The sequence below is a fragment of the Gracilinanus agilis genome, chromosome 3 (genome assembly GCF_016433145.1).
Source record: "Gracilinanus agilis isolate LMUSP501 chromosome 3, AgileGrace, whole genome shotgun sequence".
In the NCBI taxonomy this organism is placed as follows: Eukaryota; Metazoa; Chordata; class Mammalia; order Didelphimorphia; family Didelphidae; genus Gracilinanus; species Gracilinanus agilis.
Window position 1 is genome coordinate 242,341,236 of NC_058132.1, and position 15,836 is coordinate 242,357,071.

Sequence of the window (15,836 nt, forward strand, 5' to 3'; positions counted from 1 at the left end):
GGTAACCTCTGTAGGTCCTGCAGTGATTTTATCAAAATCATTTGAAAAATTTAACACACTTGCCTTTGATCTGGCCGGAACCTAGCATCTGTTGGAGGAAGGAGATCTTTCAGGACAGGATCTAATTCGTTGAGTTCTATTGCGAACCTTGTAAAGCCATAGTAGAGTTCATAATTGGTTGGCATGGAACCTGAAAAAGTTCAATAAAATAAAATGTTGCTGAGATATATTAAGAAAAAGACACAACGTGCTCAGGTCATTCATAAACAGTTGCTATTGAGTAACGTGGCCTCTTTATATAACCATGAACATATTGGATTATAGTCACGAATAGAAAGGATTTGAGAGCTTATTTAGTTCAATCTATGAACTTCCTCACCAAAGGACAATTGGCTAATTTTCCTTCTGGATCAGTGATTTTTCCTTATATAGAGTCTAAATCTGTGCCTATAATTCCTCTCCTTTTTTTCCCCCTAGTTCTATTCTTTGGAAGCAAGTGGAACAAGTTGAATTCCTCTTCTGTGTGAAAGCCTTTCAAATGACTGAATTCAGCTATCATGGTCCTTCTAAATATTCATCTTCAGGTTTAAATGTATCCCTTTCCTTCAATGAATCCTTGTATAAAATAGTTGCAAGTCCTTTCACTGTCCTGAGTATTGCTTTGGAGAAACTCCAGCTTGTCAAAGTCCTTCCTAATATGGTAACCAGATGTAATACCAAACTCCAATATGGTCTAATCTAGGTAAAATATGTTAGGGCTTTCCCTAGTTGATTACCTCCAATTTGATTATCTCTATATCTTATTTGTAATTAGTTGTTTGCATACCATCTTTCCCCATTGGACTGAAACTTCCTGGAGGACAGGCACTGTTTTAAACTTTGTATTCTTAGCACTTAGTCCAAGAGCTGACACATTGTTTGTGCTTAATAAATGTCAGTTAACTTGACTTGACAGACCTTATTCTGGACATCGTGATTAATTTGGTCAAGACCTGTGAGATTGTGAATCTCTTTAAATTCACTTAGGGAACTCTATTTTGTAATTTCATAGTGATGATCATAAAATGAAGATTTTTAAATGAATTATTAATAGACTTATAAAGATCTATATAAAAGTACATGAAGCTTATACACTGCTTTAATATACACTGGCTAAATCATTCCATCATGTTTTGTTTAAAATTCAATGTGTTTACAAAATGCTAATATAATTAGCTTTATGGGGGAAAAAGGCTTGTTCGATGGTATCATAGGGAAGCAAAGAGCATGGCAACCCATATGAGCTCTGTGTTGACACTTTAACTACCTCATCAATAGGAAATGTAAAGCTTACTATAAAGACTCTCAAGAAACTCCAAGCCAATTTCAAAATTGCTCAAAATGGTAAACTAGGTTATGGATTCACTGTGGCAAAATAAGTAACAAACATTTATTTTACTGGTAATTGATATCAGCACTATATGATTGAATTACTCAGATTCTACAAGAATAATAAAATTGTTTATGGTAATGAAATTTAACAGAACTGTTAGCAGTGTTGAGATGACTAAGGATAAACTAGCACGGTGTGTCAATTAGAGAAGCATGACTTTTGCTGCATTCTTGAAATGAAAATCCCATTTATCATGATAAGAGCTTACATTTATACAGTGTTTCAGGTTTGCAAAGCATTTTATATACATTATCCCATTTCATTCTCACTAAAAACCTGTGAGGTAAGTGTTAATATTATTTCTATTTTACAGATGAGGAATTAAGGTGCAGAGAGATTGTGATTTGCCCTAGGTAGCTATGTGGATAGAGCACTGGACCCAGACTCAGGAAGACCTGGGTTCTATATCCAGCCTCAGACACTTAATAGCTTTGTGGCTTTGGGCAAGTCATTTAACCTCTCCCTGTCTCAGTTTCCACAGCTGTAAAATGGGGATATAATAGGGATATAATAGTACCTATTGCCTAGAGTTGTTGTGACGGTCGATTGATAAAATATTTCTAAAGTAATGTAAAATATTTATGAAATTTATAAAATTTACCTCAGCACTGGTAACAGTTCTATTAAATTTAACTTTATGGGTTTGTTTACCAATCTAAGTAATTTTGAAATTGACCATATAGTTTCTCAAGAATCATTAGTAAGCTTTACATTTCCTGTTGGTAAGATAGCAGCACAACAGGCACATTGCCTGATACAGAGTTAATGCTTAATAAGTAACTGTTTCCTTTCTTCCAATGATTATGCCAAAAGTAAGTGAATAAGACATGAGTATTGCTGACTCAAAATCTAGCACTCTCTCAACTATGCCCTACTAATTTCCATTTTATGAAACCACAATATATGAAGAAAGGGTTTAGAGTAACACATATTCTATGTTATCTAAATCACATTATTTTGAAGTTTTCTGGGAGAGATCTTTTAGTAAATTATTGCTATTTTATCAGTAAGAGGAATTAAGAGGATGACTTCTCTAACAGCATGCTGAATGCCAGTGGGGGTCATAAAGCTCTTCTGACTAGGTCTGCCACTACAGCTTTATTATTTATTTCCAGCTGAGGAGCATGGCGATCTTTTTACTCTTCCATGGTTCACTCCCAATAGGTTTGAAATCTTTCATTTACTCAAATAAACTACGCCACTCTCTCCTAGAAGAACCACACTCTCCTCAGACTTTATTAAAAACAACAACAACAACAACAACAAAGTAAAGTCTCTTTTCTTCCCAACTCCACATCTCAAAACCCTTCAATAACAGCATCTCTTCTTTATTCCTCTGTTCTGGTCTTAGAGGAAAAGGTAGTTTGTGTCCTTCCAAGGCCAAACTCTTTGATCTGTACCTTTGATCACATTCCTCTCCATCTTTCCCTAGGGGTTGTTTCTTCAATTGTCCTCCCTCTAATCTCCAGTACTTATTTACTGGTTTCTGGTCTTTTCTTTCATTTGACCCTGTCATCTCCTTAGGCTATTTTCTAATATCTTCTCCCTCTTTCCACAGCCAAACTCTCTAAAAATCCTACCTTTAATTCTATCTATATATAATGTATATTCACTGCTTCCACTTTTCTCACCTCACTTTTCAACCCCTTTTAAGGGATAGTTATTATTTATTAAGAAGAAATTTATTCAAGACCATTCAGGAATGACAGGAGAAAAGAAACATGGCAGAAAGCATTTGGATGAAGAGTAACAGAGTTAGAAACAAAAGAGATTTGGACACCACAGTATATTGGTGACCATCTTAACAGAGAAAATGGACAAGGATCAGGAAACTGAATATAAGCCTGACACGGATACAGTCATCTGATATTTCACATCTCACGCTCCAAGTGGGATAGCTAAGCATACTTTCGTCTGGATTAAAAGGATCAGTTCATCTTTCAAAATGTAGATGATTTAATGAACATAATGTCTATGTAAGACTTGGTTCTTACCAGCAAAGAAAAACCAGTTATCCAAGAAAAAATTATAAGAAACATAACTATTCAATTTTAAAATTTTCATTAAAGGAGAAGGAAAGTTGGACATAGATCTTCACCTACAATTTACAGATGACAAATTTACAAAAAAAGTTGTATTGATGCTTTTTTGTATCACAGTAATTTCTGGAAATACCCCATTCCTCTGGATTTCATTGTTATAAGAAAGAAAAGAAATGAAGTAGAAACACCCAACACAGTGACTAACTTTGACAATGCTAACAACATGCTATTTCACAGTTTCGTTCCCCTTCTACTTATGCTATTTCATAGACATGCAATGAGGAAATCAGCATGTAAACCAAAGCATTAAATAAATGTGCATTATTGTAATTATTATTATTTGTGTGTTTGACTCTGTTAAATCTAAAAACTCCTCTTTTCCTACTCCTTTTTTTCTCTCTTTTACTCCCTTCCCTGCCTCCCATTTATTTGGGCACTAATATACTAAAATTCATTATTTTTAAAATCTGTAAAGACTTGGAATTTACAAAGCTAGTTCTCCTGAAAAATTTGTAAAGTTCCCTTAAATAATTTAAAATGTTATGTAAATTTAAGTTATTTTTATTATGATTTACTAGAAGCACTCAGTAATAAAAATGTATTTTTATGTGAGTAAAATCAGCCTTTAGTATAATTATTAGGTATTTCAATTTTAATTCAGAATTAAATAGCAAAAATTCACTGAAGAAAATAATTTATATCCTAATTAGTATCGAGGATTTCCAATTACAGAATAATGTCCTGGGCCATTTTGGTTCTGTCCTGGATCAGGTTAATTTGCACTCTCTTTCATCTCCTCCACTTCCACTTTTCTTCCTCTTGTATCTTAATGACTGGTTCACCTACATTTTATCCTGTAGCTGTCCCATGTCCCCAGTGCTTCCAGTTAAGATTATTCTCATTAGCCTAGTACAGTCTGGGGAGCAATACAAGAACCAACTAAAATGCCTATTCTGTCTCTAAACCTATCAGAGTTAAGAAAAGGTAATGTTTTCTAGGGATTAATAACACCATCAGGGAAACAGAGCAATCTGCAGTGGGAGAAATGGTGTTAGAGCTGGAGTTAAGAGAGGCTCAGGTTTATATCTTGTAGCTGACACTAACTAGCAATATGGCCATGGGTAACTCAGAGACTCAGTAAAATGGGAGGAATAATAGCTATAGTATTTACCTCAAGGGGCTGTTCAGAGGATTGAATGAGATAATACAAATATCTCACAAAACTTTTTTTTAAAACCCTTAGCTTCTGTCTTAGAATCGCTACTAAGTATTGGCTCTAAGGCAGAAGAGCAGTAAGGTTTTGGCAATGGGGGTTGAGCAACTGGGAAATTTCTGAGACCAGATTTGAACCCAGGACCTTATGTCTCCAGGCCTGGTCTCTATCCACTGAACCACCCAGCTACCCCTTTCTCACAAAACATAACGGAGTTCTAGAAATGACAGTAATAAGTAACAATAGGAAGCTAGGAAGCTGGGAAGCCTCAACTTCTTCATTCTTTACTATCCTCAGGTATAAAATGGGAATAACTTCTGACATCTATCCAAAACTTTAAGGTTTGTAGAGCACTGTTCATACCCTATTTCAGTTGAGTTCCAAGCCCCACAAACAAACCCAGGAAGGAAATGCTATAGATTTTATCATCCTCATGTTACGAACAAAGAAACTGAGGCTCAGAAAAATTAAGTGTCTTGCCCAAAATCACAGCTAGTGCATGTTGAAGGTGGGACTTAAACACAGGACTCCCAGATTCCAAGACCAGCACTCTTTGCACTCATTATTTCACAGGGTTTGCTATGACAAAAAGGACCAAATGCATCAACTAAATGTGAATTGTTGTTACTATAGAGAACTACAAAAGTTACCTAAACATGTAACTGCATTTCCTTTTAATTAGCTCCATTTTTTTGCATAAATATTTAATTAGCTACATTAACAAAGAAAATAGTTAAGGGGAAGTGCATTTGTCATATTACAGACATTATTTTGTTAAATTATGTTCTATTGTTAAAATGATAGATAGTCAGTCTTATGCAAAGAAGTATACTTGGATTGGAAGGTCTCACCTGGCCTCCATATGCACTTTGCTGATGGTGCAACTCCACAGTATAATCCTTCATGCCACTTTCCAAAGAGACGGTGAACCACTTTTCCTTCCTGATCCATGACAACTCCTTGGACTTCATTTACATTAGAATTCCAATAATTCACCTAGGAAAAAAAAAGCCTCTTCAGCTAGTCACAGTGTCAGCTTCATGATACAATTAGAGTCATTCTGACTTTGTTGGAAACCTTTATAAAAAAGAAAATTCATTCTAACAAAATCTAAAGAAATTTACAACTGCAAAACTTGAAGCCTAGATCATTTCAAAAGATTTCTAAAGAAATACTTGATATGTTATTATATAGTTTGTTCTGAATGTTTGAAGAATTGGAATATGAAGGAGAAAACAAGGTAGGCCATTAGCTAAATATAGAAGGACCTCGTTTTGCGTGAATTCAACACATGCAAATTCAAGTATAGGTAGATGATTGGCAATGCAAAAAAATAAAGACAGAAAAATATGTAACTTTTTAAAAAATTATGCGCTAAATCCATCCCATTTTCCCAAGTGGCTTAGTCTCTTAGCAGTTTGCCCATTCACACTCACTAGAAGCATCTGAGTGAGCCATTACATTGTTTTGCACCAAACATTAGATTCCACATCAGCCTTTGGTCAGAGTTCTTGCTTGTAACAAGTTGTTTCTGTGCCCAAACAGTGCTTCTCTTTGTTTTATTAACACTACTTAATTATTATAATGATCCCATAGTACAAGATTAGTGATTTTGGAAGATCTGATAAGCCTAAAAAAGCTATGGAATGTCTGAGTATGTTCATATAAGAAATATTTGTTAAATTATGCATGATTTTCAGCTTACATAAAAGGTCTTGGATAGTACTAGTCATATAAAATGAGGTCCTACTATATACAGTCTAATGCAAAATTTAAATATATATTTTCTCCTAACCACTTGAACATTGCTTCCTTTTATTTTAAATATTTTCCCAATTATATGTAAATACAAAATTTTACATGAATTGTTTTTTTAAAAATTTGAGTTAAAATTCTCTCCCTTCTTTTCTCTCCTCCCTTCTCCTTATGAAGGCAAGCAATTAGATATAGGTCAGTGAACATTGCTTCACTTTAGAAAAGAAAAGTGAAGAATGGAATTTCAGAGCTAGAAAAACCTTAGAAAACTTCTAATATACTCTTCCTTCATTTTAGGATTCTTGATTAGAGTAGCAAAGGACTTCAAAGCTATCTAATTTAACCACTTCACTTAGTGAATGAGGAAATTGAGGCTCAGGGAGGCTGTCAATGAAAGAAATTGGGAATTAAAGAAGTATGACTTGCCCAATAGATTTTAAGCCCTTTTAGGGCAGACACTGTTTAAATTTTTGTCTTTTTTAAATCTCTAGTGCTTAGAATAGTACCTGATATATAGTAGATGCTTAATAAATGCTTGTCGAATTGAATTGAATTGCCTCTAGTCACCCGGTTGGCCAGTGGCAAAGTTAGAATAATACTCTGGGTTCAACAGAGACCCAGTTGAGACAACATGCTATTTTACTCATTCAATGATAATTAATTGATAATCCTTAGATTAGATAAGGTTATGAAACAAGTTTGATATAGCTCATATCTTATAAAACAAATGTGATATTGTTCCTCTCTGACAGGAATTAGGATCTATGTTAATGCACTAATTAATTATTCTTTGTAGTCAAATACTTTCCCTATATTCAGTAACTTAATGTCAGGAGTAGAAACATAAAAAGGAGAAATGGATCTAGAAGTCATTTCTCATATTTTGGTAAATATCTGATTTATACAATCAGATAATATAATAATCCCTAACATACACAAGTGTGCATGCCCATTTACATAACAGAAAAAACAATGGATTAGGAGCCAAAACAATTGGGGCCTACCCCAAATTTTCTGGGTGATCTTAAAGGTAAGTCATCTGTATTTGTGGGTGGCCTTAACTATCTCCTTGGTAGAATGAGGGAAATGAGCAAAAAGAGTCTCACTTCTTTCATTTTTATGATCTCTTTCAAACCTAACAACCTACACCTTTGAACTGGTTGCCTTCAGACCTGGAATTCTCTTCTTCCTCATTTGCAATTCCTGGAGTCCTTAGCTTCCCCTAAGACTTAATTCAAGAGTCATTTTCTGGAGAGCTCTTCAGTTCCCTTTAGCTGCTCCTATCTTCCCATCTAAGGTTATCTATAATATGTTGTCTTCTTCATTCAAATGTCAGCTTCTTGAGAGTGAGGACTGCTTCACTTGTTTTTGTATTGCTAGACCCTAGCACATTGCTTAGCACACAGAAGGTGCTTAATAAACACTTCTGGACTGAGAGAGTCTCTATTTGCAAAGTGCCAGTTGATACTTCGAACCTGGCTCTTTAGATATGGGATTCCCCAGGAAACAGAAAAGTAAGTAGTTATTGGTTACCTTAAGATTAAGAGAAGGTACATAAAACTAAAGGAAACTCTCCTTTAGCTGGGGAAAGGGATTGAGAAAAACGTGACTTAATATTAAATTGACAGCATATCATTGTGCCTTATTAGAATCAGCCCAGTAATTTCAAAATGCTGAAACAGATGAAAGGAATATTATTTATATCATGATAGTGTTTTTAGTCTACACTTAATGAAATACAACATGTAACTGTGGCATGCCAAGTAGTAACTCCAATTCCAACAGACGGAAGGGAAGAATGTCTTTGTGGGTATTTGAATATTGCATGCATTTATCATTTTAATAACTTACCTTCCTGAGGCTAAGGGCCTATTTTTCTGTTAATCAAATTTCCATGTTTATCATAATGGTTGGGATAAACTGATAGTAAGAAATTGGTAGCCAGCATATACTTTATTGCTGCACTTAAAAGTTCTTAGAAGCTGATAACGACTTCATAAACTCCGTTATCATAAATATGATCAACTGAAACTGGATACTCAGAGAAAATAAGTACATGCAAAAGCTATTTTTAACAGCTCAACCTGGTCAAAATATATGAGCTTGCTGTTGCTTAGTATTAAATGTCCTATCTCTTCCTTAGGATATATTTTAGACTGTTTTCCCTAACCACATTATTTACCTTGACAAATGTGAGTTTACAGATACAAATACTGCTCTTTGTATTTCTAATAGTGATTTCTCCATAATGCTCTATCCATCTCCTCCCACTGAGGATGTTGTGGATACACGTAGTGACTTTGTTCCATACGTAGTAATCTCCATACCTAGAAAGAGAGTGTGTTACTACCGAAACAATGAAACCCGCAGACACCTCTACTTATGCACTGATGATAAACCTCAAAGCTCTTTTCCTCTTCTTTTTCTTTTTGCTACCTCCTCTTTGGAGGATTTCAAGTAATCAGTGATTTATCTGATAGCAGATGCTAAGTTTCTGATCCTGACCCATATATAGATGAGATGAGAATGATTATTTGGAAAGAATTAATGGGCTTTACCCAAATAATTCCACAAAGCTGTTGCGAATTCAGTGAATTATCATTTATCAGTTGCTTTTCCCCAAGAAATATCTGAGAAAGTATGTCTTCATAGATCTTTGAATTCATCTCACATAAATTTGCATGCATATACATAATCTAGTAAATGAATTGATATAGCAAAATAAATGAATAATATAGCATATAGTCAGAATATACTAATTCATAGGTGATGTACCACCAAATAGTATATTAAATATTCTTGTAAATATGAATATGTATTTACATATACATAAGAACTTTTATCCATATACATACTTAGTTATGCAGACATATACATAAACACGTTCATATTTACATGTATACAAACATTTCCAATTTACACATCTATAATTAATATTTTAATTATATTAAAATACATGTATAAATATAAACTATAAAATAAATTTAATTATATAGGTGACCACATATAAAATAAACATATTTGTGTGCAGTTTTACTGGTGTTGAAATTCACTCCCCAATGGAGATTGGTAACCAATCGGTAACTAATAGTCCGAGTAACTGAGAATTTAAGTGAATTACCCATGGTTACATAATTAGTATGTGTCAAGGTGCAAAATCTGAAGCCAGGATGTTCTAATTTCTATACTGGCCCTAAGTCTAATATACTCTCCTGGCTCTCATACAACTCTACATACACATATGCACACACAGTGGAGAAGGCAGAAATAATGGAGGGGAACTGGAAAGAAAGTGCAAAACTATACAAATGAGCTATTCAAAGCTACTAGAAGAGGTGGTGCTGACAATCATCTCTGGCAACGGCTTGGTTTCCCTAGGCTGACTTCCAAATAAGGAACAGTTCCTCAGAACTATCCACAGTGCATTTAGGGACAAAGGGGTCAAAACAGGATATATTCTGAGAGAAATGGGAAAGAGAGTAGGTTGGACTGGACGTATTTCAATGCATTAACTCTTCCCTTGGTTGACTTACATGCAGTCATCTTTACCATGGAACGCAAATTGCTTAGGATAGGAAGTTTTAATTGCCATATGCCATTATGAACACATTTCTGAAGAACAGATGTAATCATATCACTCCCTTGTTCAAAAAACTCCAGTGGCTCCCTCTTACCTCTCTATGTTGTTCAATTATTTCTGACTCTTTGTGACCCTTTTTGGGGTGTTCTTGACAAAGATACTGAAGTGAAGTTTGCTATTTCCTTCTCCAGCTCATCTTACACATGAGGAAACTGAGGCAAACAGAGTTAAGTGATTTTCCCAGTGTCTGAGGCTAGATTTGCACTCAGGAAGCTGAGTTTTCCTGACCACAGGCTTGACACTCTGTCCACTGTGCCACCTCATAGCCCTCTTACTTCTATATTCAAATATGAACTCCTCTCTTCAGCATTTGGAGTCCTTTGCAATCTGGCTCCTATCTATCCAGCCAGATTATTTCACATTATGCACTCCACTCACAGGTTCCATGTTCCAGCCCAATGGGCCTATATTTACTGTTTGTTTCTGGTACCTGACATTCTAACTTCTACGTGTTTTTGCTTAAATGTTTTCCCATGCCTAAAATTTTTCTTCACTATCATTTAAGGCTCAATTAAACCTCCTTTACCAAGTCTTTTCTGCATGCCCTAATTTGTTAAAGGATCCCTTGTCCAAAATTATTTCCTATTTCCTATTTTGCATTTTCTTACCTATGAACATGTTATTTCCCTAGAATTTCATGAAAATTCAGAAGTACAGAACTAGAGGGCTGGAAGGTATTTGAGCAGTCATTGACTCCAACCCATACATGAAGAGATTCCCCGTATTTGACCAGCTCTTTGAAAGGAGGCATCATTATATGTTTTGTCTTTGCATTTATAGCACCTTAGATAAAATCAGCACTAAGCGCTTTTAAAAAATAAATTAGGGTAGCTCAGTGGATTGAGAGCCAGGCCTAGAAACAGGAGGTCCTAGGTTCAAATCCGGCCTCAGACACTTCCCAGCTGTGTGACCCTGGGCAAGTCACTTGACCCCCATTGCCTACCCTTAACACTCTTCCACCTATAAGTCAATACACAGAAGTTAAGGGTATAAAAGAAAAAATTAAAAAAAAATAAACACTTCAAAATCAACTTATGTTTATGTAATAATAATAATAACATTTATATAGCCCTTTAATATTTGCAAAGCACTTTTTTTTCATGAATAGGATCTGGACCTGTGATTTTATTTGTATATGCAATTCCCATATGAGTAAGGTTGCTCAATCTATGTAGGTTGGTACCTTCTCTGCAACTTAAGAATTTTAAAAAGCTGTCCATCACAGTGAGAATTTAACTGATTTGCTCAGTCACACAAACAGTATGTGTCTGAGGGGGAACTTAAATTGCTATTGTCCTTCATAACCTAATCTCCTGTGGTCTAGTGACACTGGACTCCTTGCTATTTCTTTTTTTTTTTTTTAACCCTTGTACTTTGGTATATTGTCTCATAGGTGGAAGAGTGGTAAGGGTAGGCAATGGGGGTCAAGTGACTTGCCCAGGGTCACACAGCTGGGAAGTGTCTGAGGCCGGGTTTGAACCTAGGACCTCCTGTCTCTAGGCCTGACTCTCACTCCACTGAGCTACCCAGCTGCCCACTCCTTGCTATTTCTTGAACACAACACAGCCTCCCTACTCTGGTCATTTTCACTGTCTTGTTGTTGCCTGGAATGCTTTCTTTCCTCCTCTCTAATTCCTGATTTCCCTGGCTTCCTTCAAGTCTCAGTCAAAATCTTACTTTCTGCAAGAAACCTTTCCTAGTTCTTCTTAAACTTAGTGCTTTTCCTCTAAGCAAATCTCCAGTTTAACCTGTGTATATCATGTGTAGTCATGTGTAGACAACAGTCTTCTCCATTAGATTGTGAGCGCCTTGAAAGCAGAGATTGTCTTGTCCCTTTTTTGTGCTCTCAGGGGTCAGCACAGTGCCTGGCACATAGTAGGTGCTTAATACATGCTCATTGATTTGACAGGACTTTCTGGCTCCAAGACCAACTCTCCATCCACTATACCATGCTGTCTTTCATACAACAATATCAGTAGAAGTTCTACATTAAAAGAAAGGTCCCTCCAACCCCAAAAATGTTTAAAAGAGCTGTTCCTTGGAAGATCACAGAGAAGTGAGCAAAAGGAGGAAAGGGAACCTACTTTGGAAGCATCACATTCAATGTTCCCACAGGCAGGATTTCCATGGATTTCCCCCAGAACTTGTTTTTCCATCTTATATCTGAAAGAGAACAAAAGAGAAATAGACTCAGAACCCGAAACTTATTCTCCAGCTCTTCCACATGCTTTATTATGTGATGGGGATCCTGGAATTGTAGATTTTGGTTTAGGAGATGATGAAAAGGTGACTCCCACCAAAGTAAAAGATATCAGCTATTAAGGCAATCTGAATCTCCTGAAGATTATCTGAGCATGAAGAGATCAAGTATGACTCTCAAATATATGAATGGCATCTCTCATTATATAATGGATGCTGCGGATTTCTTCTCAACTAATAAAATGGATTAAAGATATATATTATGAACACTTGAAAGAAAATGGCAAGTGCTCTGAAATAGAAATTAGCGCACATAGGATAAATATAAGGTAAAAAGAATGAATATGCTATATATCAGTTGTATAAACAAAATGATCATAACATCATAATGCCATGGATTATTATACCCATTTATGAGAGGCATATTCCTGAAGGAAGTTAGAACATAAAATCCCTGACTAAAGATGCTAAAAGATTATGAAAAAATGAAGTTAGATTCATTCTAACAGATTAAATGATACAGACTAACCAGGTAAATCTCTGGATGATGATTCTCTTTTCACATTCCTATGTGAAATTATTTCCCTCTTCTATTCTGATAAAATAGACAAGAAATTTTTACCCATAGAACTTCAGCAACTTCCTGAATGGTAGTTCACTTACTGTCTTTGAAAAACATTGTCGATGCCCTGTGTTTCTTTATCACAAGCATTTTACTAACACACATACACATATATTTCTCTATACATATGTATACATATGTCTCTCCCCTTCTTCACTTTCCCCCTTACTGAACTCTTCCTTGTAACAAAAAACAACAACAACAACAAACCAGTTCAGCAACTCAGTCCCTCTGGTAGCTCACCTCTCTACTAAGAGGAAGGTAAGTGTGCTTTATCACTCCAGGTGCAGGACTCACTCACTGCCCAGGGCCTAACACATAGTAGGCGTTATATAAATGCTTATGTCCTTTACTCTTTTCAATAGAGATCATTTATATTTTGCATAAATCATTTTGTATTACAGTTATCTGGATCTGTTCTTTACACCTTAACTCCTCTATAGGTAATGGAGGCAGGGATTGTAAATGACTAATTTAGATTTTTTATGTCCTGTAGAGTATTGTGCTCTTCACACAGAAGATGAATAATGCATGTTGGTTGGATTTGGTTGAATTCACAGATAAATTCAATTTATTCTTACAAATATTGAAAATATAATCAGAATAAAATGCACAATAAAATATAATTGTAATAATAAGCAAAACTTCACATTCTAGAGTTTACTCTTTAAGATAAAAAAATCCAGGGCAGCAAGGTAGCACAGCAAATACAGCTCCAGGCATGGAGTCAGGAGGTCCTGGGTTCAAATTTGGCTTTAGATACTTCCTAGGTGTGTGACTCTGAGCAAGACACTTAGCCCCCATTGCCTAGCCCTTCCACTCTTCTGTCTTAGAAGAATTCTAAGACAGAAGAGGTAAGTTTTTTTTTAAATCTTTGTGAACATTTTATCTTTAATCTTTGGCATCTTCAAAAAACAAGGTGGGTAGTACAGCTAGGGGGCTCAGTGGATTGAGAGCCAGCCCTAGAGAAGAGAGAATTCTGGATTCAAATCTGGCATTAGACACATGGGCAAATCACTTAACCTCAAATGCTTAGCCCTTCCTTCCCTTCTGTCTTGGAATCAAGACAGAAGGCAAGGGTTTAAAAAAAAACAACGCAAAACAAAACAAGAGAAGGGCACTGGGTTTAATGGCATTCTTTTTCAGGGTGTGAGCACCGACTTGCCCAAACTCTCAGTATCAGCAGTGGCACCTTCAACTGAGAGTGCAGCTGCCAACTCTAGCCTTTATTTCTTCCTAATTCCAAGTTGAAAATTCAATTAATGAAAACTGAACTCAACAGCAATTAGTAACATCTTCTGAGATCATGAATTGGAACTCTGCATAGAATACATTTGGAGATGAGAAACTTTTTCAATTGCTCATCAATGTGACCTTTAAGTTATATAAGAAAAGTACAAACCTTGCCAAAACACAAAATTCTTTGATTCACAATGACAGGCAGAAATGGGTGGATGGTGGCTAACCTGGTTAAAAAAAAGAAGAAAAAGAAAGACACAGAGTGTCTAGAAATTAAAACAAAAATGCCCCCTTTTTGCACTATATGTAATGTGAGCATTCTTTTTAAATGGTGCTCCTCCCAATGGGGCAAGAGCTATTCAGCTCAGCCATACCTTAAGGAAACAATCTTAGAGTGCTTCACTGAATTAGTGGAGGTTTACATATCGTATTTTCAGACATTCGTTACCAACATTTAAATGCACTTTAATTTGGGGGAGATATTTCCTACATTATCCACAGTAGCTTTTCTGGCAAAAGGACTTTTATTCCATAGGAATAAAAATACCTACCTGGGCAGAAGAGAACTGGAGAAAAGTAGATTTACCTGCTCTGAGAAAAAACGGAATCCCTTGTCTTCTCTAATGCACTCATACGTCTCACCAAGCACAGGGTTGAATGGCTTACTTCCTGCTCTGAAGTAGGTAGAGCAGTATCCTGAAACTGCAAATGCAGCAATGAGGACCTGTTAAAACAGTCAAGAAATAAAAATAATGTAGGAGACGTGTAGCCAGGTGAGTCCCATCCCCATTCTTACTCTATAGATGGGGCGCAAAGCATCTCTCTTTATTTTGTTTTCTTTCTTACCTCTTTACAAAGCCTTCTTCCTTGAGTTAAGTTCTTAAAAGGGGGAAAATAGTCTAAAGCTAGAATACAAAAAGAAAGTGTCTGGGATGTTTTAACGAATGCCTAAGAATGGAATAGTCAAGACTGGGTCTTATGTAGAACATGTTGCCATGATCATAGGATCATTCTCAGATTGGAAGTGTACTCAACACTTGGCTTTTTTAGTTTTAAGCAGATGGGGGAATTGTTTTAATTCTAGATTGGAACAAAGTCCAGGTCAAAGAGGAAATAAATTATCTATCCAAATCAAGCCTAAAATCTTTGTTGTATGAGCCAATGGCAAACAGTGGTTTTTAGGAGACGCAGATAGAAAGGACATGCTTTAAAACTGCACGATGTATGTAAAACCCACTGGAATTGCTTGTTGGCTATAAGAGGGAGGGAAAGAATGTCAATCCTGTAACCATGGAAAAATATTCCCAATTAATTAAGTACATAAATTAAAATTAATTAAGTACATAAAAATTAAAAATAAAACAAAAAAAAAAAACCAAAAAACTGCATGGTTTAGGGCCAACTAGGTGGCACAGTAGATAGAATTCTGGATCTGGAGTCAGGAAAAATCCTCTTCCTGAGTTCAAATCTAGCCTCAGACACTTACTAGCTGTTTGACCCTGGGCAAGTCATTTAAAACTATTTGTCTAGACAAAACAAAACAGAACCAAAAAAACCCCAACTTCCTGGAATACAACTTTATATCATAAGTTCAGAAAGTTTGTAAGGTGGGGTAATTCTAAGAGTGAATCCCTTCCCAAAAGGACATGAACCTCCTTGGTCTTAACTTACTCAGGCATTGGCTTCTTTTTACT

General features: G+C 35.7%; 1 protein-coding gene across 4 annotated transcripts in view; it reads right to left on the reverse strand.

The window, feature by feature from the left end:
- Positions 1-15,836, reverse strand: part of OSBPL6 (oxysterol binding protein like 6) — a 131,045-nt gene that overhangs the window by 18,019 nt on the left and 97,190 nt on the right. For all 4 annotated transcript variants that reach the window (XM_044669745.1, XM_044669746.1, XM_044669748.1 and 1 more), the window contains 6 exons: positions 14,729-14,866; positions 14,306-14,369; positions 12,167-12,245; positions 8,625-8,769; positions 5,539-5,683; positions 64-190 (listed from right to left, as the gene is read on the reverse strand). In XM_044669745.1, coding sequence (XP_044525680.1) covers positions 64-190; positions 5,539-5,683; positions 8,625-8,769; positions 12,167-12,245; positions 14,306-14,369; positions 14,729-14,866 — 698 coding nt within the window. The remainder of the gene's footprint in view (positions 1-63; positions 191-5,538; positions 5,684-8,624; positions 8,770-12,166; positions 12,246-14,305; positions 14,370-14,728; positions 14,867-15,836) is intronic.